This window comes from Hippocampus guttulatus, chromosome 10 (genome assembly GCF_054856545.1).
Source record: "Hippocampus guttulatus isolate MCC_2025c chromosome 10, RoL_Hgut_1.0, whole genome shotgun sequence".
Classification (NCBI taxonomy): Eukaryota; Metazoa; Chordata; class Actinopteri; order Syngnathiformes; family Syngnathidae; genus Hippocampus; species Hippocampus guttulatus.
The window spans coordinates 12,854,337-12,876,906 of NC_141270.1; the positions used below are offsets into that span (position 1 = coordinate 12,854,337).

The 22,570-nt window shown below is 42.4% G+C and overlaps 3 protein-coding genes across 5 annotated transcripts in view; 1 reads left to right on the top strand and 2 right to left on the bottom strand.

Annotated features, from left to right (window-relative positions):
* Positions 1-16,199, bottom strand: part of slx4ip (SLX4 interacting protein) — a 34,214-nt gene extending 18,015 nt beyond the window's left edge. The window contains exons 1-4 of one of the 2 annotated variants that reach the window (XM_086121661.1): positions 16,123-16,199; positions 15,785-15,831; positions 7,527-7,616; positions 7,163-7,289 (exon numbers count right to left, since the gene is read on the bottom strand). In XM_086121661.1, the coding sequence (XP_085977787.1) occupies positions 7,163-7,289; positions 7,527-7,616; positions 15,785-15,811 (244 nt within the window). In that variant the 5' untranslated portion in view covers positions 15,812-15,831; positions 16,123-16,199. Of the gene's footprint in view, positions 1-7,162; positions 7,290-7,526; positions 7,617-15,784; positions 15,987-16,122 lie in introns of those variants that run through there. The other variant, XM_086121660.1, reaches the window with a different exon arrangement.
* A 284-nt stretch (positions 16,200-16,483) lies between these two features.
* mkks (MKKS centrosomal shuttling protein) lies at positions 16,484-18,757 on the top strand. The gene is made up of 4 exons (XM_086122616.1): positions 16,484-17,552; positions 17,802-17,983; positions 18,068-18,178; positions 18,250-18,757. The coding sequence occupies exons 1-4, from the start codon at positions 16,568-16,570 to the stop codon at positions 18,670-18,672; spliced, it is 1,701 nt and encodes a 566-aa protein (XP_085978742.1). The 5' UTR covers positions 16,484-16,567; the 3' UTR covers positions 18,673-18,757.
* A 3-nt stretch (positions 18,758-18,760) lies between these two features.
* srd5a2b (steroid-5-alpha-reductase, alpha polypeptide 2b) lies at positions 18,761-20,736 on the bottom strand. Of its 2 annotated transcripts, XM_086122618.1 has the most exons (6): positions 20,494-20,656; positions 20,350-20,400; positions 19,810-19,970; positions 19,573-19,674; positions 19,340-19,490; positions 18,761-19,241 (listed from the first exon to the last, which is right to left on the bottom strand). In XM_086122618.1, the coding sequence occupies exons 1-6, from the start codon at positions 20,622-20,624 to the stop codon at positions 19,175-19,177; spliced, it is 663 nt and encodes a 220-aa protein (XP_085978744.1). In that variant the 5' UTR covers positions 20,625-20,656; the 3' UTR covers positions 18,761-19,174. The 2 variants fall into 2 exon arrangements, with proteins under 2 accessions (XP_085978744.1, XP_085978743.1); XM_086122617.1 differs by having other exon boundaries at positions 20,350-20,736.
* Positions 20,737-22,570: the final 1,834 nt, after the last annotated feature.

The following is a 22,570-nucleotide window of genomic DNA, read 5'->3' on the forward strand; positions in this document are numbered from 1 at the left end:
TGCTGATTTATACAGCGCTTTAATAAAGTGTGCCTTTTAAAAAAAAAACACTATAGCTCTCCTTTTATCGAAGCTGCAACAAAAACTTATTTAATAAAGCAGTGAAACAGTTCCCTGAACCAACAGCAAGTTATAACAATGTAAGCATGTCTCCAGCAAGGAGTCATCTTGGGGTCGACATATTACCGTAATGACCGGATTTTAAGGCGCTGTGAGCTTTTCAGAAAATGAAAGACTTTTCGGTGCACCTTATCGTGCGGAAAATATGTTATATATTTTTGCATTTGGTTCGTTGACCTGTTTGACTGCCGCTTCTACCGTCACTGCTGCCCCCCACCCCAGCACCACCACCACCAGGTTTGGGGAGAGGCCTAGGTGACGATGACTGAATTGGAAGTCGCTGTTTGGAATCTGCACCGAATGACCGATCTGAGACGGACCACCTCCTCGGAGGCGCCGCTATGGACATTTCCGCATTGACCAACTGGGCGGGGACCCGTTTCATTGAAAGCGGCTTCCTACAGCGCTTCATCAGATTGAATGGGCTTTCACATTATTTCAATCAATATTCTGTAGCATAATTTTATGTGTTAAATGTTACCCACTTGGCATCCATTGCAGCCTGTTCCTCCTAGAAGGGGAATTTTCTCCCATCTGCAGCCCCTACACAATGTTTTTTTTCGCCCACCCCCCAGGGGGGTAAGATCAGGGGATGCCGTTAATATTTTCCAACTGCGGGCATGGGAAGCCCTTTAATACTTTTCTGTGATTAAGGGCTATATAAAAAAATTGACTTGATGTGATTTAAATGTGGCATTTCCTTCAAAGGGATTTATTCAAGACGAATAAGTGTATTCATAGCTTTTTTCATGTTTATTAACAGATAACATGTCCAAGCTCTCACAATCCCAAACTATTCAAGTTAATTCAATTCAAAGACAACAACAAATCATCAGAAACATCAAACCACTGAATTACAAAGGCCGGTTGTAGTTATAATGAGGTGGATTAATTAGTTTGTGTACAGATGCACTTTAATTCAAAACCGATTTTACAATGATTCAAATGTGTTTTTGTGACACCCCGAGTCATGACATGGGAAAACAAAATCACGCGGACTCCTTGATGAACAGGAGTTGAATCAGCAAGACAGTCAGACATCAGCACCTAAGAATCCTGCTCCTTTGACATCGCAGCTTTGAAGTGGGCCCCCTCCCTCTGTTCTCAAGTGTGGGTGGAGGGTTGGAGCTTACAGCGAGTGAGAAATGACGGAGGGAAGGATGAGAGAACATGAGGAAGTTACCCACATGTAAGTGGGGGCTTTCCTGGAAGGACATCACCCTGTGTGTAACTGTTTGGAGCAGAGCGCTCTGCCTTATCATCCTGCACAACGAGCACCTGAATCAATATTTGCACGAGTGCTCAATTTAACATTTGGGTGACCCCTTTGACACCGTTACAAAATACGCCCCAGCATGGTAGCTCAGGCCAGCCCATAATGAAACATGTGATCAAAGTAATTGAGAGTATTTTGCAGTGTAAAAAAAAGTAAAAAACAACAAATCTGTTTCTGTGAAACAAAAGGAGTTTATATTTTGTTAGTTTATATTATCAAGGTAAGACAGGAAGATTCAGCTTATGCAAAGAAGTTTGCAAAGTAAGTTACAGTTGAAAACTCAGAGTCAGTTCTTGTTGGATCAGAACGTCTCTTGCTGGATCCAAATTGGCTATTTACCACAACAACCATAGTCAATATAAATGAACAAGATTTAGCCAAAAGTGTTCAATAGGAGCTGACACTTGGGCCAATAGATGACTAAATGATAATGAGACTGTAAAGTAAGAGATGAACTTAAAATGACGATGTTTGGCTAAAACATGTTCTAGCGTACTATGAGTAGCTTCTACAGTATATTGCATTGCCATTTCCTGACTTTAGAACGCAGGACCAATTTCGTGCATTGCCCTGAAGTGACACCTGTCCACAAGCAAAGTCACAAGGCTGCAGGGAGCACATGACAAAGGGATTTTTTTTTCCAGACCTAAAGTAACGGACAGAAAAAGAAAACAAGAAAACACTTGAGTTCAACAGCGTGTGTGCAGTACTCCCGGATACGTTGTGGTGAACGGTCACATGAATGTGATTCGTGCTAAGGCTCAGGCCCTAATTATATGGGAAAAGAGTGTAGTGTGACAGCTACGGCAGGGATTGTGGTTATGTGCGAAGAAACTGCAGCTGACCCCGTGGATGAGGTTGAGAAGAAAACGTGAGAAAACCTTGAACTTGGAAAGATAACAGTCACTAGAAGAGGCGATGCCTCAAAAGTGCAAGTGGCAAAAAAATAAATAAATAAAAGTGAATGGTGCGTGTGAATATTCATTGAGGAGTGGTCAACAGTGGAGTCAGACTGTTCTATTCGAAAGACAAGACGCATACAAGCCAGCTTTTGAGAGTCACATCAACACCACATAGTCCTGAGAGGAAGGGGGTTGCCCAGCAGGGGCCAGAGACAGGAGGGTGAGCAGGAACAAGGGAACACTCGTTGCAGCGCCGACGCCGATCAAGGTCCATTTTGAGCCTGGGCCTTGGAATTCCTTTGTTCCCGTCACAGGTCTCTGTTTCACCCTTGCCTTAATCCCAGACTGCCATGCACCCAGTAACATAGACCAGAGCAGGTAAATCTGCTACTGGCGTGACTCTCTGTTTACAGACAAATCCCTCATATTACAGCCACTCACATAAATAGAAAAGAGTTGCGGTGGCTAAGGCAGAAACAAAGAAGAAAACAGTTGGAAGAATTGAGTCTTTTCCCTTAGAAAACAGACCTCCAACAAAGAAAGAATGTGGGGTTATTGAACAGTTTGCTGCATTTGTTTGTTGTAGAAAATGGGATATGTTGGCCCTGAAATGCAATGTAAGATATGTTTGGGGGTTCTTTTTTTTGGGGGGGGGGGGGGGGTGTTTACAAAGAACAACAACAAATCCTCTGTCGTCAGTGTGAGCGAAATGGTCATTGGTAACACATTTTCCAAGAGTAAAGAAATCTAACAACACTTGTGCTTTTCCTACAATGACCATGGTCAGGCTGCCTTAAGCCCCCTTCACAGAGCTGCCAAGAGGAGTCAGTCGTACACTGTGCAGCACTCGCAAAGCCCTCTCCCACGGCTATTACTGACCATTCATCTGGGGAGCCTGGGAAAATGCCTTTCCAGCTTGTAGTGACCATGGGGAAAGAGACTGGCAGGTGTTCCCTCCCCTCTAAGCCCTGGCACCTGTGCAGGAAGAGGAAGAAGTACCCAGCTCTGCCATGGTTCTGAAATGAACTCTTGAGTACCACCAAAAGTTATTGTCACACCTACACCAACACTGGTAAAGACACTTCTCAACCTTAAGGTTACACGTACAAAGAGGCCTTACGGTGAAAGATCACCTTTGCTACGTCATCCAATATAAAGTAGCAGATGAAAGACATCTGGTTCTGCGGTTAGTAGTCGGATTTGCTAAGTATGTGTAGAGTGGGCCTTTCGAAAGCAATACATGGCATCAACTTTGTTAAGATGCGTAAATGAACTTAGTATTAAGGTTGAACGATTGATCATTTTTTGGTTGAAATCGCGATTCCAGACAACAAATTGAATCCAAACGTGTTGGTTGTATTCACCCTTTCATGCACCCTGTAACCCAGGGGTGTCCAAAGTCGGTCCTCAAGGGCCACTGTCCTGCCTGTTTTGCAGCTCTCCCAAGAGCAACACACCTGATTCAAATGATCAGGAACGTTCTAATGCTGCTTCAGAGCTGACTGATGAACTGATCATCTGAATCAGGTGTGTTGCAGCCAGGAGAGCTGGAAAACAGGCAGGACAGTGGCCCTCCAGGACCGGAGCTGGACATGCCTGCTGTAACCTGATAATATGATAAGCTGTCCACTGGAGTAACCGCTGTCCCTGAAAGGGTTAAAGCAGGGGTGGGCAATTCCAGCCCCGGAAGGCCGCGATCCTGCATGTTTTCCATCTCCCCCCCTGTTGCAACGCACCTGATTCAAATGATCAGATTATCAGCAAACTCTGCGGAAACCTGATATTGAAGCTGTGTGCGTAAACCTGTTAATCCAGACCGTAAATTGATTGCAGAAAGGCGGCTGCTACATAACTTGGGTACAGGACGTTCTGTGAACATATTTGGCAGATATTCAGAAGTTTGCTTCGACTTGACACAAAGATGGGAGCATCAGATATTTATCAAACTTGACAACACTGCTCCTTTTCCCCATCAATACCTCGAAATGGGCCGTCGGAGCTGCCCTTTAATATTTTGACACTGTGATGTCATTTTCGGGCATATCGCAAATCATTCTTTTCCTAACATCGTACAGCCTTGCTTGGCAGTCCAGCATCTACCTGAGGATGGCTATGAAACTATTACCATCACAGTAAACAATCAGTAACTCGCTTCCTTACATACAGTATCATATCAGATAACAAGACTGTAATGTTCACTTGAAAGAGACCCTATTTTTCATGCATTTTTAATATGCAAATACTTAAGACGCATTTTTGTATTCACTGTAGTGCATCAAGGAGATAGCCAGCCTCTCCCAAGATCTAATTTTTCTCGCCTTCGAAAAGTCTTGCTTATTCACTCTTGTTGTACTGAGCCAAGTTTTTTGGTGGGAAAAGTTCCCTCTGTTCATCCCTCTTAAAACATAAATAAATCACATCACTATGCGCTAATCATGGAGTCAAGTAGCCTGAGTAAAAAAAAAAAAAAGTTTTTTTTAAAAAGGAGCTGTAATGTTCTCTGAATACATGGACAGGCTATTATCTGTTACAGTTTAGCTACATACTCAGAAAGAGTCAAGTCAAAGGAAAAAATAAAATCCCCACGGTATGATAAATGGAGGTCACTTTATTGTTCAGATGGGTATAAAACTAATATTTAGTCATAACAAGATCTTAACCTAAGATGGAGATCACTGTTTTGGACCTCATTCAATACAATTATCAAAGGGGGCCATTCCTCTGAAAGAACATTGTTCCATTTCATAAAGTTCCACAGAAAATGTAGATAAATCTTTGCTTGCTTTAAAATGTTTCCTTTTGTTTTTTTGTTTTTTTTCGGGGGGTTTTCGATGGACGACTTTCAAACTGATTTTATGCAGCTCTTTTTCTCTTAGCGTGTCATCTACCTCCAAATATCATGAGCTCAGAAACATATGCACTGGAGGTCCTTGGAATTTTAAAAGCTGCTGATGGCTTATTTGAAGTGCCAACAGCTGAAGTTGTTACACAGCCCTTATAGCTGGCATTAGCTCAAATGCTACAAGAACAACAATCCCCCTCCTTAATACCAACCTCCATCGGCCTATTGTTGGCAGACTGTGTAATTTCCACCTGACACTTTTTCTATATTTAACAATGTACATGCACCTCTTCTAGTATGTCATTCTAGCAGTTGTGCTCACAAATAAATGTGATATAATTGGTTTCTGTTATGAAAAAGATGAATGCAGAACACCGGGTTCCAGTGCTTCTAACAGACAACCTGGAAGGACCACTGTGAGAGGATTTGCAGGCTAGCATTTCACCTGTCTGCAGAGGAGATGACCCCAATACTTAAAACCTACCCTGGGGTTAGATTGGCTCGGCCTATAGTCTGTCCTGCCCTCCTTATGGCTCCTGCCAGCCTGCTCACTTCTCAGTCTCTAGCTTTACTCGTCAGCCACCTCTCTCACAAGGGGCAAAAATGACATTACTCTCATTTAGTGGGACAAGAGCATAGGAACTACATAGTCCCATTTGAGTCGCGAGATCTTTTTTTATGTTCTGAGGAGGGGTACAAGCAGATAGTGTTTGTATGGAGTAATGTTCCACTGCTTACATACTTTCTGGCATAAATTCAAGAAGCTTAGTCATTTTGACATGCATATTTCACTGCTGGCACGTTGGTACTACCCTTGTTCACACAACGGAGTGTGTTTGTTTGTGGCTGTTGTTTTGCAGGGCCTGTGGTCGTCATCATTCGAAATTTCTGTGAAGAAGACTCATAGTTTCAGTAACCTAAAACTGCGTCTGTTCACACCTTACCCAGGGGAAGGATATCCTGCAACACTTCAACTCACTAGATGTGTCCCTTGGATTTGGTTGTGGCCATGGCTGTGGTTATGCTTGTGTCTAAGAAAATTAAATTTGGGCTCCGCTGTATATTTGCGCTGCACAGCGCACAGAATCAGATCACACACATACACGCATGCAAGGAGTGCGCCAAGAGTGCTGCATCTCTTGAGCTAGAGGGTGCCATTGAGGCACAAAACCTTGCTCAAAGGCAAATTCAACATTAGTCTGGAGGCACACGAGCCTCTTGCAACATCTGGTTTGGTCTGCAGAGGGACTTTAACCATGATCCTCAGGTGACAACGGTCAGGTCCTTACATATAAGCTACTACCATCCCCAAACATTTGAGTTCTCGGACAATTTGATTTTTAAAGGGCATTTTATATTTTAGCTTATTTTTATCTCAAGTTGATATTTTCATTTGTTTGAAGATCTTAAACATAAAAGTGAGGAGACTATGCAAAAGTGTGCAAATTTGAGAGGAGAGCAAGCACTGTAAGACTGACAGCAGACTTAATACAGTAACAGCTCAAACAATGTGGCCCGTTGGGGTCACAAATTCTGACGAAACCATGTTTACACTGTTAATGGAAGTGTCCTTCTCATACGCTGTCAAAGTCTCAAACACACGCCTTGGGCGACATCACCCCTTGGCGTCACTAATTCTGACGGTTCAAAATTTTCAATAACACTGACATTAAAGTTCAAGCATTTGGAGTGATTTTTAAAATAAAAATCCAAGATGGGACCAGGTTGTTCTTGAGAAAAAAGCACAGGACCCCACTAATTACAACAACGCCATTCAGTGTAAAGGTAAATTCTATAATCGGTTGGGGGGGGGGGGGGGGGGTGTTTTTCTTTTTTTTTTTTTTTGGTGGGGGGGGGGGGTGTTTGGTGTTTTACATTTAAAATGGCTCATGAATCTTGTTTGTGTTGCAAAAAATGTTGGGGACCGATGTCATAATGAACACAAAAGGCAAAAATAATCCACAATGTCAAATATGTGACAACAGATCATCGAAATGTGGATTATAAAATGGTTAGCAGTACCTTTCACGGTAAAAGCCGTAGCAGGTGCTAGCTCCTTTTTGTTCTTTGGCTGTCTTCCTCTTAGAAAGGACTCTGAGTACCGCTCGACTCTTTGAGCCACAGCATCACGAATCAGAGTTGTAACTTCCTACAAAACAAGGACATTTCATTAGATTTAGCAACATGCTGCAGGACTACTCAAGGTCTGGAAGAAACTAGGTGCTGAACAAAAAAAACCCCTCACCCACAAGAAGAATAGATTCAAAGAACTCAGTCATTTCACATTCCACGCTAGTGTTTTCTTTTCAAGCCACAAAGCAGTACAGAAGCTATATATTCACTCACACATTCAATCGCACGCACGCTCCTCTCATTGTGTCCCTACCTCCATGTGTCTTGTAGTAAACCAGCTGGCGTCCTCTTGACTGCCTAGGGGCAGAACGTGAAGATCCACCAGCACAGCAAAGTTCCCACACTGTAACACGAAGAGGAATGACAGCCACAGGTTGCCGGCAGGCCATTGAGCTCAGAGACAACAAAGGAAATCAGAGCGCGAGTGACTGACGGCGAAAGAAACCACAAACGACCCCCTATGTCAGTGATTCCCAACCAGTGTGCCGGGGCACCTTAGTGTGCCGAGAGAGCTCTAATGGTGTGCCGCGGGAAATGATCAAATTTCACTTCATTGGAGAGAAAATGATTTATTAATTACAAAGAATGTATCTTTGTCCCTCTATCTATGCCATCAACTTATAGTGACAGAAAGAACAAATAAATGATCTTCTCTTAGATGGCAAAAAGTATGAAATTGACTTCTGAATCCTCTTTTCGTGACAATTTTGTTTGGTGGTGTGTGCCGCGTGATTTTTCTAACTTAAAATATGTGCCTTGGGTCAATAAAGGTTAGGAATCACTGCTCTATGTATTTGAACATCACCCGAGCCCTTTCAGATTCCTTATCCGACCTCTCAACATAAATTATGGCACTGTCTACGGCCTTACGTTTTGTCTCCGAAAGCGTAAAATGATGGCTTCCGGTTTTAGAACTCTGCAAAGCTTTTCACTTCAGAACACACACTATCAAAGGCAGCCATGCTGGAAACAAATCCTAAAGTGCCCCTTATAAATGTGTAATTAACCAAATCGGAAGATAGTGCTGATGATGAAGCTTCATGGAGCACCATGTAGCAGACGTGTGCACATTTTCAGCATGACGTCTCTGATCCACTGGAGAAAGGACACTTTGATCCTCTCCTCTTTCATCTATAACTGCTTCAGACAACAAAGTGTGTGCAGAAAATTGGTGAAGATTGCACGACTGTCTGTGTCCTATGTGTTGTGTTGTATTGTATTATTTTTGTTATTTTGACTTCAAAATGGCGCCGCGAGAGTGGCTGCCTTTCCAGCAGCTCCTATATTTTGTTGTTCTACTTCTTCCTTTCATAACTTTGCTGCTGTGAATTGGGAATTTCTCCATTGCGAGACTAATCAAGGTTTTCTTATCTTATCTTATCTTATCTTATCTTATCTTATTAACGCAGTGATTCCTGACCAGGGGGCACCCGAGTGCCATGAGAGATCACCTGATGTGCTGTGAGAAATGACCTAATTTCACTATGTCCAAAAATCATTATTTACTAATTACAAAGATATCTTTGTTCATTAATCTGTGACAGCAATGTATAGTGAAAGGCAGAGAGCCATTCATTTTTTTCCCATTAGATGGCAACGGGTACAATAAACTAGTGTATCCACCTGTTACCTTTCAAAAAACAGACTAAGTCATGGCTTCCTGTGAGTACGTAAGCTTTGTGATCTGTTAAACAGGCCCAGATTTCACACTACATAAGTCACTTTGGGACTAAACGGATGTGAGCCTTATTTCAGTATGTTTGTTCAGTGGTGTGCCATGGGATTTTTCTTATATAAAACAGGTTCTTTGGCGCAATAATGGTTGGAAAACACTGTCTTAAAGGACTATTTATATTGCAGCTCTCAGGGCTCATGAGGGCTAAGAACATAGCTGCAGAGTAGATTCCAGAAACTCTACAGCATCGTGTCAACGACAATAAGCTACATAAGTGACAGGGAGGCCAGAACCGACGCGGCTAGTTAACTCGCTGTTACATCTTTCCCGAGCTGCCCTGATTATGATTTACACATGAGTGCAAAAGAAAGCAACTGACTATGGGTCTCGTGTGAACCTCGCCTCTCCTTGGGCAAACCAGCCAAGGACTGAGACCACCTAGAACATAAGACAAAGAAGCAACAAGTACTGTCCTTTAACTATGATGCACGAAAATGCAGCAAGCTGGGGGTGTGGGGGGAGTGAACAAACAATTTCCAGGAGAAAAAAAAAACACTTCAGGCTTGTGTAGAGCAGGAAACTGCTGTGTACATTGAATTAAAATGGTGCACTCAAAGCTCTGTTTTGATCCGGGCCAATCCCCATCGGCCGAAGTTGCACACTAAATGACTGAACTCAAAAACCCAGCCCTGAGGGATGTTCCCAAGGCCTTGTACTCAGAATGACGTGAGTGTAGAAATGAATGAGTGTAGAAAGGTCCTAATTTTGGACACAAGCCTACACCAACCCCTCGGTTTGTCTTGTTAAACTCAATACAGTGTCAAGAGTAAACATGTGGCTGCTGTTTTTTTAAGGTCCCGATCGTTTAATGCCTCAATGATAGTGTTTACATTGTAAATTGTTTGGTCTCATGGTGTACTTCTGCAGAGAATAATTAATTCTACGGTAAATCATAGGAGCAGGCTAGTAAATTACTAGGCAATTACGAGACTGGCCTGCCCAGTAGTCAGCATAAAATAATGCTCAAAAAGCAGGTGCAGGAATGATGATAGAGATCAACCAGCCCAGCATATGTATTTGTCCACAGATTTGGGCAAATTTATGATCAAATATCTTTTTTTTTTTTGTTCTTCCCAAATTGAGCGAGGCTTACCAGCAAGCTGCATGACCAATAACGAGTATTTCCAAATGCACACACGCATTCAGTATAATTGGATAGAAACCCAGCCTCAATTAATTCAGTCTTTGCGGGAGACAGTTCGACGATGTGATTCAGCACATTGCTCCCATTTCTCTTTGGAAAATATCAGTTCAAAATAAATCCTCATGCTCAAAAAAGAGGAAATGGGACCTGACAAACTGCAAAACACCCAATGCTGTATTCTTTGAGTAAAAAGTGCTTGTCGACTGTTACAAAACAGAGTACTGGAACAAGGAAGACCAGATGCGAAAGTAGCGCATCGGTTCTTATCATGCTGGATTTTCATCCATTTTTTGATTCCATTTAACATCTGGACTGGACTGCTCGTTAAGTCACAGTTAAAATCCACTGTTTAAATGTGTGCACGCTGCCTATCAGTGTCAGTCCTTCTCGACATATCAGTATTCTTTCCACCCCTTTGCTCTTTTGTCTCTAAGCAGTCCACGGTTGACTGGTGGTCTCAGCTGACTGCCTCCAACAATTACGAGTGCGTGGGAAAACCTAGCAACAGAGGGTCAGGCCTTGTCCATCAAAACTGACAGAAAGACACGGGGGGGTGCCACGGTGACTTTTTGAGCTGCATTTTTGACATTAGCTCAGCTGGTTTGGGTATCTAACCTTTCACATTTCAGACCTTCCCAGAAGAAGTAGATACAAAAAGACAAAATACACACACGCATACACATTCGAGACTGTTGTTGCAGTGTACTGAATGCTAAACATCTGTGTTGGTTGACTCACTGACACAAGATGCTGTCCGTATATCCTACCAGGGATCACAAGATCTATCTAATGGCTTCAACCTAAACGAGCTAATGTGAGCTCAAAAGGAGAACACAAGGTTAATTTAATCAATATCTTAGTGGGAGCAGTAGAGTTTCATGAAAGCGTCTTTGGAGAGGCATTGCAGGGTGAATCCCCCAAAGTAATTCCTCAGCTTCTGTTTGAATCTTTTACTTGGGCAAACAGCCAGAGAACTACAGTAGCAAACGTGGCTTGGACGAACTTCTTTTTATCGCATCAGAGGCGCAGACAAGACCTGATGGAAATAATGCATTCATGATAATCATCAGTCTACCCTTCACTCCAAAACAGCATGTGATTTCTTCACGGAGACTGGGGGGGGGGGGGGGGGGGGGGGGGGGGGGGAGACTGGAATGTAAACTAACGCAATCACACTAATGAGAACACTATTAATTTACCAAGCAAAGCTTGGTCGGTGGAGGCACAGAATTCCCCTCTCAGTGACATCGTTAAAAGGAGCACGTTGAGATTTGACAACAGAACATTGGTGATGAGTGTGGCAGATTTGTGTGACAGAATGAAGAGGGGCGCAAGTGACGGGATCTCATTTTACAAAAAGTGTACAACTTCCATTACATTTCCATCATGTGGTCTAAGGTTGACATCTGCTTGCACAAAGAATGACCGGCGGATCTGAGGTGAACTCTGACATGAACTCCGACCTCCACTTGTGACCCCCTTTTTTCATGAGATATCCACAAGCAGAACGAGGCTTGAGTAAAGGCGCACAAGGACCTGAAAGAGGCCAAGATATTTCCATATACTCATTGAATGCGTGAACTTCTAAAGGCACCGTCTCAGCAATTATTGCTGCACATGCCATTCTTTTCAACCATCAGAGGCTTTGGCCTGAGAGCGTTTAAAGAGCCAGACATATTCATTAATCAAATCTATTTACTATTTTTTGTGCAGTTAACAATTTCAATTGTAATTGTCTGTGAGACGGTTTCACTTGTTGGAAGGAAAGCTTTGATAACGGTCCAAGTTCGAAAGGAAGTTACTTTTTTCAAGCGATGCTTTGTTCTCGGTCTTTCGCAGGCCTTTTTAGCACCATGGACGTAAGATGAAGGCTGAATGACAAGTGGCAAAAAATAAAATAAAATAACACACCCCACTAGAAAATACCAAATCCTTTGTTGCACCATCTTTTGTGCGCTGACACAATGTGCATGAATAAGAGTGTGTCTTTCTGAAGGCAAAGCTAAAACTGTCCTGATTCTTCCTGCTGCCAAACTTGTAACCATGGCCCGACAACAGAAATATCTCAAACATAAGATCACCACTACCCACCGCAGGCTAAACAAGAATCAAAACACCGCCATTATATTTTCAGCCCGTAAATAAACAATTCCTGTCACGAACACGCTGATAGTTCCCTTCTGTTCTCCAGTGCTCTGGTCTATATCACTTTCAGTTCCAAAAACACTCTCTACCTTTCCTTATCTCCCTTCCAGACCTGCCTGTCGGTTGTTGCTGCTCTGAGATGGGCACAGGGCCCGAACACGGCGAGCAACTTCACCCGCCTCCCCGCCCCGCTGCCCTTTGCCTTTGCTATCGCAACATATAAGAGCCAGACCTTCTCAGACTGCACTTAGCTCAGAGGCTAACACTAACCAGCCACAGATGTTTACATTAGATGAGAAAGGGCAGCAGATGCGGTCTCATTCAGTAAAACTTGCATCTCTCCCTTTTTCGGACTTTCTCTTTCTGCAGTCTGCAAACAATCCAGGGGAGTGCATTGGATCGGTGGGTGTGACATCTTTTCCGAAGGTTTTATTTGACTCATTCTTAACTCTCTCTGTGAGTCACCTGGGTTTCCCCTCAAAATAAATAAAGGTTACCACTCCGACTTTTCAAACTACTAGACACTGAGTGGTGAGCCTCAAGAAGGTATTATTATTATTGAGGGAAGAATGCGAGTGTGTGTACGTTGCATGCATGCGTACGCATGTAAGTGATTTGTGTGCAAAGCATGCAGGTGAATGTTAGCACACCCGAGTCCTCTTTTTGATCATAAAAAAAGAGACACAACCCAGGAGTGGAATTCAAACAGCAAGAACAGACAGGAATATCTCCAGGAAACGTACACCAAACAAAACTCGGGTAGACGCTGCCTCCAGAAATTGGTGATTGCTGGCTGGGAGGTGTTTGGTTTCATTTTGGAAAGTAAATTAAGTACGTTATTAATCGGTGATAGATTGTTTTTCTTCTTATTGCCCATGTCACCTCCTGAGGCAACTTAAGAGGGATTTGCTATGTTGGCAAATGTCAAAATGTTTGCTCTGATAGTGTACAGAGACATGATGTGTGGTCCCACATGGGCTCATCTACAGAGTGACAACAACACTAAACAGTGCATAAACCTCTGACATGAAAATGTTCTGCGGTGCCTCAAACGTTTTCGACTAAAAAAACAGCTGGGTTTCTACCGCCGCTTTCGACATTAGATGTTTGGAAGTCGGCGGTGCATTTTGCTAATAAAAGGCAGATTGTAGGGTTCTAGAGTGGTAATGTCCTGGCAGTCAGCACTCCAGTGTCTCCGTGTTTTTGCCTGCAGGCCCTTTTCGGGAGGTCTATGAAGTGGCGGGTAACTACACAGTCTAGGCCTAGAAGAAAAGCGCACCCCCTTCAGTTCTGCAGACTGAATAAAGAGAGGATCATAAAGATTACTAGTGACCAGCCTAGTAAACAAGGAACTGTGAACCAGAGAACACGATGCATAAATGCTTTCACTACAAAGGGCAAACTGAATTACATGCATTCCTAAATATAACGTTTCAGTGGAAAATGGTGTCCGAGAAGCTGATCCATTCATTAAAACCCCCGGTGACAGTGGTGTTGGCTCTGTGAAAGAGAAGCCAGTTGCAGTGCCTTGAATGCTATTGTTTAGCCTGATCTCTTCTTACATGCTTGTTTGTGGTTCGTTGGTCGAGTGTGGTTGAGCCTCTGAGCAGTTTCTCAGGCAGAATAACACAACTGTATCATTATGTGCCCAGTGGGAAGGAACCCGCCGTGAACCTCGAGCGTTTTACTCTCCCACAACCAAGTGATGGGGGGGGGGGGGTTATTATGAAACAAATAATGGGGAGTGAATGCAATATCTGGTCAGCAGGGCACACATGGAATAGTGGAGGATGTGGAGATCAGTGCAAAATGTCTGAAGCCCTTGTTCAAAACTCTCAATAAATGAAACATCAACAAAAACGAGATCATCAGCTTTGCCTGCACTTAAAATCATCTGAGGTGCATTATTGCTGACAGAGAATCAGACTGAGGATAAACAACTCTGATTTTTTTTAATAGAAGGCGTTTCCTTCTTTGTATGTGTTGACATTCTGACTACAACAAAGACCCAGGGGGAGGCAATCCATAGTTGACATTTGCACCAGAGTTGACCAAAACCGTTTAACCATGTTGCACTACTTCCCTCTAGTGGCAACAGATTGTTCCTCTGACATAATAAAATCATCTTAATGAAACATATATCTTCAGAAAAATATTTTCCCCAGAGATACAACAGATATTTTTTTGGTTTCACAAAAAGAAGCTTAGAAGTGTGTTCTGCGGGCTGGAAATAGCAGTGAAACAAACTTTGAAGTCATTTTGAATTATTACCACCCTCTGTGCATATTCGTTGAGATACATTTTGCCCATGGAAATAATGACTAGCTTTATGATTCTGAGGTTCTCAGTCCACATCTCGGCTCAAGCCTTCTTGTATGGAGTTTGCAGGGTTTCTGCATGCTTGCATGAGTTTTCCCCAGGTATTCCAGCTTCGTCCCACTTTGCAGAAACATGCAAGTTAATTTAAATTATTCTGTTCTCTAAACTGCCCATACATTTAAATGGTTGTTTGACTTTATGTGATCAGAAATTGGCTGAACTTTCAAAGTCAGATGGCATTGCTTCAATTTTACCCGTGACCCTCACCAGTATTAGTTTAGTGGAATATAAAATGGATGGAAAGTTTTTAAGTGGTTGAGGATTATATGTGGAGAAATCCCTAATTTCAGCCGCTACAATCTGACAGTGAATGCGATGACCTCCAAGCAGCCAATCTCACTTCTTTGGTAAAATTATGTAAGAGAAAAGTCTGCGTCTGCTTCTGGTGTTCTGTATAGCACAGCAAACTATAACAATCAAAAACACGAGCATCTAATTCATCCATTTTTTTATACCACTTGTCCTCATTAGGGTCATGGGAGAGCAGTTTGAGCCGATCCCTGCTGACTTTTATGGGTAAGAGACGGGGATAACCTGCACATAAAGACAAACAACCATTGACAGTCATATTTTTTAAAAATTCTCATGTTTCAATTAACCTCGCGTACATGTTTTTGGAATGTGAGAAGAGGCTTTCTGATTTTTTTTCTCTATGGGGGTACATGGGGGGGTGACCAATACATATGGGGGATGAGAGAATAATTTCGAAATACACAATATCAAATAAAATGCTGGAGGACACAAGTGTCAAAGTCCGGTATTCGATCGCCCGTATCCTGCATGTTTCAGATGTTTCCTTCCTCCAACACACCACATTCAAATGATCAGGGTCGTCATCAAGCCTCTGCAGAGCTTTGCTGATGAGTGGATCATTGAATATGTTGGAAGACGGAAATATCGAAAACATGCAGTTTTGACAGCGTGCTGTTGGGAGTTGAACTGGTCCTATCCATATTTTTGACTGCGTTATAGCACCGGTGTAGCGCTATCCCCGTGTGAGAAGAAGCCGATTACCTGGAGCAAACCCAGGCAAACACAGAGAGAGATCCTGCAAACTTCCTATCGTATATTACAACGCTTTATACAGCATATCATTGTTTCCACGTACCTTCATGACAAATTTGTGAGGTGCCATTGCAGTACAGTAGTTTTCGCCTGAAAGAAATTCAGTGCAGGATTACCCTTGTACTACGAATTTTACCATTTAACATGCATCCTGTAAACAGATATCATCCCTTTCAGACTGGCCATAGCAAATACCACGCGTAAAACATCCACTTTGCAAGGCATGCAACTACGGTAAAATATGACTCGACATTTCCTACCGCTAATAGTTTTGAATTTCTGCGCAGTCATTTTTCTGATGATGACGTCATACAACGTATAAATCTTGCGACTCCAACCAGTGTAAACGTACTCGCTGTTAAAACAATGAAAAGCACGTACCTCGATATTTTCTTAATGTATTTGCTGTCGCTCGAATTTCACACAGGAATCTATTGTAACTATAGCATTTTCGAATCATTTTCATTTATGCGACCGCTGTACAAGTAGGCCCAGCAGGACCCAAAGCTTTTGGCCACTGCTATGGAAACAAGTATTCAGTGTAGAAGCCTGTATTACATTTGATTAAACAAACAAGTTACTTGATTAACGCTAGTTCAAGTATGATCACATTTCAATTACATTCAATACAAAAACTTAATTTAAAATATATATATATATAAATGATTTACGGGGCATAAATCACGTTATTCGGATTAAGCTTTAATTATAATCAGGCAATGCCGTATATTGTAACGCTGTTTTTAAACTCCTCAGACTCACGCCAACCAGTTCATCCGCGCTAACATGGCCAATTTGGTGTTCAGGTGAACATTTCGGAAATGAGATGTCTCGACTCGTTAGGAAATCACCAGCGCTTTGCACGGATCTACCATTGGAAAACAGTGACATTTTAAACAAGCTTCATCTTTTGGGTCAGCTTCTCAGGTCTTGTTTTGGTCCATCGGGTAGGCTTAAACACATTCACAACAATATCGGAGGGCAAGTTGTGACCACCTCAACGTCATCAGTACTACTTCCAGCCATTTATTCATCGACACCGTTTCTGAATCTAATTTTAGCCTCAATTCGCAATCATGTTTCTCGTTTGGGTGACTGCGGGTTGTTTGCAGCTATTCTTTGTGTTACTCTCATTGAAAAAGTCAAGCAGTCTGGTTTAAGACAAAACGAGGCCATCAGAATAAATAAACACCTGTTGGGTCTTTGCACCACTTACCTTGAAGACAAAGAATGTGGTTGTAAAGTCAAGCTCGACTTCAGCAGTAGTCACAATTTAATCAAGTTGGCTAACAATATTCTCTGCAGCAAACCAGCCACTATGCTAAGAGAGTATGAAACACTTCACATAAGCAAATTGGCTGTGGAAGCCTTTTTACTGACTGTGCCGTCTAACAGCAACGGTGTAGTAACTCTGGGCATGACGGTAATTGTGCCTATTGAGGGTCTTCCTGTAATGGAATCTAAGGTGTTTCCAGGATTATTAGTTGACGTTCCAGTGGGTTTTGAGGACGTGGAGTCAAGGAATCACCCCTGCAGTCCACTACGTGTGGTATTATTCAGTACATCCCTTGCCGGTCATCTTTCTGAAATAGGAGATGGACCGATTGAGGTCCAATACGGCACTGACATGGACTCTCAGATCTTGGATCAACTCCTTGAGATTGGCAAGCAGGTATTCAAAGATAACGTCAAGATTTGTGTTTGCCAGAAGGTTGTCCATCCAGTTCTGCAGCAATACCTGAGGAGTCATGGCGTGATAGTTGTGGAGAGAGTGGGGATTAAGCTCATGCAGCCTCTTGTTCAACTCACAGGTAGCCACAATTTGTGACATCCTGTTTTGTACGTAACATTCATGACTTTCTTTTAATTTATTACCCTCAAATATTGCTCAAAAATATTGCTGTAAATACATCAAGAATCCTTTCTGGTAATCTCTGAATTTGAGATAAATATCTAACATGTAAATCAGCACATTCCTGGAGCTTAATGTGAATTGTACCTGCGAGCTGTACTGAGTCTGTGCGCCTTCATTCATTATACTTTTTTGTCTTCCTCCATAGGGGCTCAGCCTTTGGCAACATTACACTCAACAATCCCTCACAAGGCCTATGGACAGGTGGGGAATGTCACCTTAAGACAGTTTGGATCCAAAAGTATGCTACATTTATATCCTGCTGAGGAGTCCGTCATCTGTACCACAGTCCTCTGCCACAGAAACGAGACTATATTAAATGAATTGAAGGTACGATTAGAAAAACACACACACGCACACCCGTTAAAAGGTGGATACGCAGTACTGTATGTTGTGTACTTGTGGCCATGAAAGGTGGCATGCCAAAAGACAGAACACGTGTTACGACTTACCCTAAGGGAACCGTTTGCTTTACTTGGAGGCGGGTGCACTGAGACCCACTTAGCTGCTTACATCAGACACCAAGTAAGAGCAATTCTTTTTGTCTTATTTGCTATCACTATTTCTTCCACTTAATTGTCCTGTTTTAATCATAGTGTGACACCGCCGGAAGTGCATCAGTGTTTGGCTGCCTGCAAACGGAGTACCTTCTTGGTGTGGAGGCTTTCTGTAGCTCTCTTGAATCAGTAGCTGCAGCCCTACAGCACGACAGTGAAGATTCTCTCATTGATCTGACTTGCGCTCACCACTGGACCCTTCCAAAAGATGTGACACAAGAGGACATGGAGAGTTGTGAGAGAAAGTGTGGCTGCGGGCTAATAAAGAAGAGCCAGACGAAGAAGTGGTGTCACCTGAACACTAAATATCCCGTATTCTCACCTGCATCCTTGTCTCCAGATGTTACTGTGCATGCGGAAGTGCTTGACTCTTTCACAGCGAAACTCAATGCTCTACAAGTTGCTATTGAAACTGTAAATGTCGTCCTCGATATACGATATACAATACAAGATGTGAATTAAATTAAAACGTAAAGAGTGGATTGTGACAAGAAGAAATGATGGAATAAAAGGAATGGATGAGCCTAATACAGCATAATAACACAAATGGTGTGCTTCTCCCTTTGTTTTAATTCAAACCAATCAAAGTACATGAAGATTTTTTTTCATGAACCATCATTTTACATCTGATTAAAAGCAACATCAGATTTCCTAAGAATAACGTACAAGCCATTTTTTTGCCTGAAGCCTTGCCTGAGGCCCTGTCCCTGCATGTCCCCAAACAGTCCACCCAGAGGAAGTTCTGTTACAACTTAATTTTCTGAGTGGCTTGGACATTTTCAAGTGTTTTCAGAGATTGTTCTAAAGAACTACAATAAATGTACTCAGACCTGACTGCCAACTAAATGGTCTTGATCAGCTAATGTGTTTTTGCACATAAACAAAACTTAAGTAGCAAATTAATAGTTTCTTTCAATTCTGCGGGCCTCTCTCCGTTGACTTGGATCATAACGGGATGTTTTTTTCAAAGTAAAAATGGAATCAGAGCCTTTCGAGACTTGGAGTAGGACTTGAATTGCTTGTTGTAAAACCTAAGTGGGAAAAACAAAAACAGCAAATGAATCAGTGTCTCACTCAGTTGGTGTGTGGTGTAGTTTGTCCACACTGCTAAGCTTTTAGTAATGGTCACCTGTGATGGTAAATTGCTCTTGGGCCAATGAAGCATGTCGTAAATACAGCAAACGAGAGCGATGGAAAGCCCCAAGTGGCCATGGCATAGCCAAACCACTCGACAATCTCTCCTAAGTAATTTGGAGCAGATACATACTCAAAGAGGCCTCCTGCAGGAAAAATTAAAAACAAAAGTGATTCCGCACATAGCTAATACCACATGAGTTTACGAAGTTCTAAACTATTTCTTACCTTCAGGGACCTTGTAAATCACTTCCCCGCTTTTCCTCAAGTTACGTAGACAATAATCACTGTGCATATTGATTGCCATCCCAGTGTAAAACAGTAATAAACCTAAAAGAGATCCTATATAAGAAATTCTGTATATACAGTATAAAGTACTCCCATGTGTAAATGAGGGATGCATTTTTGATATGCAACAAAATGTAGCCGACATGTCTAAATGCTTCACTCGTGTTTGACACCCACCGATTTTGAGGCGACAGTCAGTTTTCCACTCGTCCAGCTGAGCACAATGCAACAGGTAGTATCCCTGCAAGAATCCGTTGATGGAGGTAAAGAAAATTGCTCCCACCATCACATTCAGTGGGTACGGTTGTCCTCTGACCAGAAATGAATAGATGAATGTTCTGAGGTTGAAAGAGGGTTCATAAAGCAAGTTAAACCTTTAGCTATAAAGATGCAAACGAAATGTGCACAACATGACTTTCTGCTCAGTAAGGGTCATACCATACATCCTTTCATGCTTTTTCATGGAGGCCTCAATCACTTACCCTCTTTAGTGTGAATGTGTCAACCAACGAATCTGTCATGTTGTCAAAATTTTACAATAGGATCATTTGTACAATTAAATACAATTCCTCTGCTCTTTCATGCACTGACATCCATCCATTCCTTATCTAATTTGCATGCAGTCTTGCCAATAAAATCTAGTTATGTCACGGCTGTCGCTGTTAAAAGCCAACTGCTATCTGCAAACAGACCTCCTCATGGCTGCTTTTCCTTTACCTGTAAAAATAGTGCAGGCAAAAGGTTCCAAGTAGAAGCATCTTCCCCACACTGTAGGGTTTGTGCGAAGTGAGCATCAGAAGTAGAGGAATCAAAATAGCCGGTAACTCCTGGATGAACCAGGCCAGGCGGGCTGGCACCAACCTGGTGGGGAGAGTGTGCCTCATGTGGCGCCCATAGCAGGTTTGGATTTTCTTATGGCAATACAGATGCCATAGTCCTGCCAAGACGATGCCAAAGCTGAGATAGTTCAATAAATCCTGATTGCAGTACATCCTGTTGGTCGATTAAATTTCTTTCCCCCTTGTGGAGTCCTCAGACATGTCCAACAGCCACTGTGGAAACTTTCAAAAGCAAAGAGAAGTGTGTCACCTGTGAGTTCATTGTGTGCATATACAAAGGTCACGGACGGAGGACGGACCGGCAAAATAGGGGAAAGTGCCCATCTCTGGCGAATTATTTATTTATTTATTTTTACCCTTTAAAGACATAGGGCTATGGGGAAAAAAAACACTGTCAGCAAGAACGTCATGGTATCTGATGTAATACTCATGTAATGTAATGCAAGTGTAATGTATGTCTTTTGTTTCATCAGCTGCTTGCAACCGCAGGTTCAATGTCCCACACATTAAACCATCTCTGATTATTGCTGTTCAGTCATTTGCAGCCGGTAGTAAATTTATGTCGTGCCACACAACAAGCTATAGACAAACTAAAACATATCCAAGTTTCATTTACACAATATAGTCCCTTGTGAGAAAAAATGGTTGCTGAAATGTGAAGGGTGTAAAGTAGGCCTGGTCATTTCAATCAAATATGCTTTCCAAAACATTTGCCTTTGACTCCACCTCCTGGTCACTTTTCAAATGGACGTCTCTGCTGTGTTAAATATAAACAGCTGACAAAAGATTGTCAATTGGAATGACAAAAAAAGTTTATATCATCAAGGTTTAACGTATGTCACGTGAGATGCTGCACCAACCAATGTACTGCCAGTTATAACCAATGTCATAGCCTACAGGACATACTGCGATCGTAAATGCCCACCTAAATCTTCAGTTTAAAAAAAAAGGACGAACTGCGAAGAGCATGTAAGCGTCGAAAAAACAGCATCGCCTGGCTCGTAAATGACTTAACGGCTCTCAAATCCAACCATCCATCCATCCATTTTCCGAACCGCTTGATCCTCACTAGGGTCGCGGGGGGTGCTGGAGCCTATCCCAGCCGTCTTCGGGCAGTAGGCGGGGACACCCTGAATCAGTTGCCAGCCAATCGCAGGGCACACAGAGACGAACAACCATTCACGCCCACACTCACACCTAGGGACAATTTAGAGCGTCCAATCAGCCTGCCATGCATGTTTTTGGAATGTGGGAGGAAACCGGAGCACCCGGAGAAAACCCACGCAGGCCTGGGGAGAACATGCAAACTCCACACAGGGAGGCCGGAGCTGGAATTGAACCCGGTACCTCTGCACTGTGAAGCCGACGTGCTAACCACTGGACCACCGGGGGCTCTCAAATCCAGGGAGCCAATCAACGATTTTAGACAGAAGCCCCCAAAACAAGAGTTAAATAACAAATTGAGCTTGTCGAATCGTATGAATACCTTGGCAAACTTTTAATATACAATCAGATACGCTTGTCAAGCACCGTCGACGCAGCATTCGTTTATTGCGCAAGCTTAACTCCTTTTTCACTGTGATACCGTCTTATGTCAATATGATTAGGCTTTTACGAAAAGCCTTTCAACCTTTTCTGTTGGTTCAATGCGCCGTCAAAGCCAAAAACTGCCTTAACGGCATTGTCAACGTATTCTCCAAGATAATTGGGGTCAAGCAGAGACTAAAAGATTAAATAAATAAAATTAAAACAAAGGACCTCGCAGAGATAAGCGGGTCAGAAAATGGATGGATAAATAAAAGTGTGTGTCTGATTTGGATAACATTGACTCTGAAGTCAACTCATTACTTCTGCCGTTAACTTGCTCAACACTCGTGCCTCTCCTTTTAAATGAATACCCTTTGCTTTGGTATTTCGTACAAAAAAAAACCTTTCAGCTTTATATGATTTGATTGTATTGCTTATTTCATTCATTTTTTTTCTCATCAGTGTAGATAGCTTCAAAATGTAACATGTACAAACATTAGACCCTAAACTATTTATCTGTACGTTTTACATGCAAGTGTAACACCATAATGATTTGAAAAATGCTTCATAAA

What these genes read in the sequence shown, in the direction of transcription:
- mkks (XM_086122616.1), top strand. Translation starts at nt 16,568, where the DNA reads ATGTCTCGACTCGTTAGGAAATCACCAGCGCTTTGCACGGATCTACCA. An exon ending in CTATATTAAATGAATTGAAG is followed by an intron (nt 17,984 to 18,067) that starts GTACGATTAGAA and finishes TGGCCATGAAAG; the next exon opens with GTGGCATGCCAAAAGACAGA. An exon ending in CTGCTTACATCAGACACCAA is followed by an intron (nt 18,179 to 18,249) that starts GTAAGAGCAATT and finishes TTTTAATCATAG; the next exon opens with TGTGACACCGCCGGAAGTGC.
- srd5a2b (XM_086122617.1), bottom strand. Translation starts at nt 20,624, where the DNA reads ATGTACTGCAATCAGGATTTATTGAACTATCTCAGCTTTGGCATCGTC. An exon ending in TGCCTGCACTATTTTTACAG is followed by an intron (nt 19,971 to 20,349) that starts GTAAAGGAAAAG and finishes TTTCAACCTCAG; the next exon opens with AACATTCATCTATTCATTTC. An exon ending in GATTTACAAGGTCCCTGAAG is followed by an intron (nt 19,491 to 19,572) that starts GTAAGAAATAGT and finishes TTTTTCCTGCAG; the next exon opens with GAGGCCTCTTTGAGTATGTA.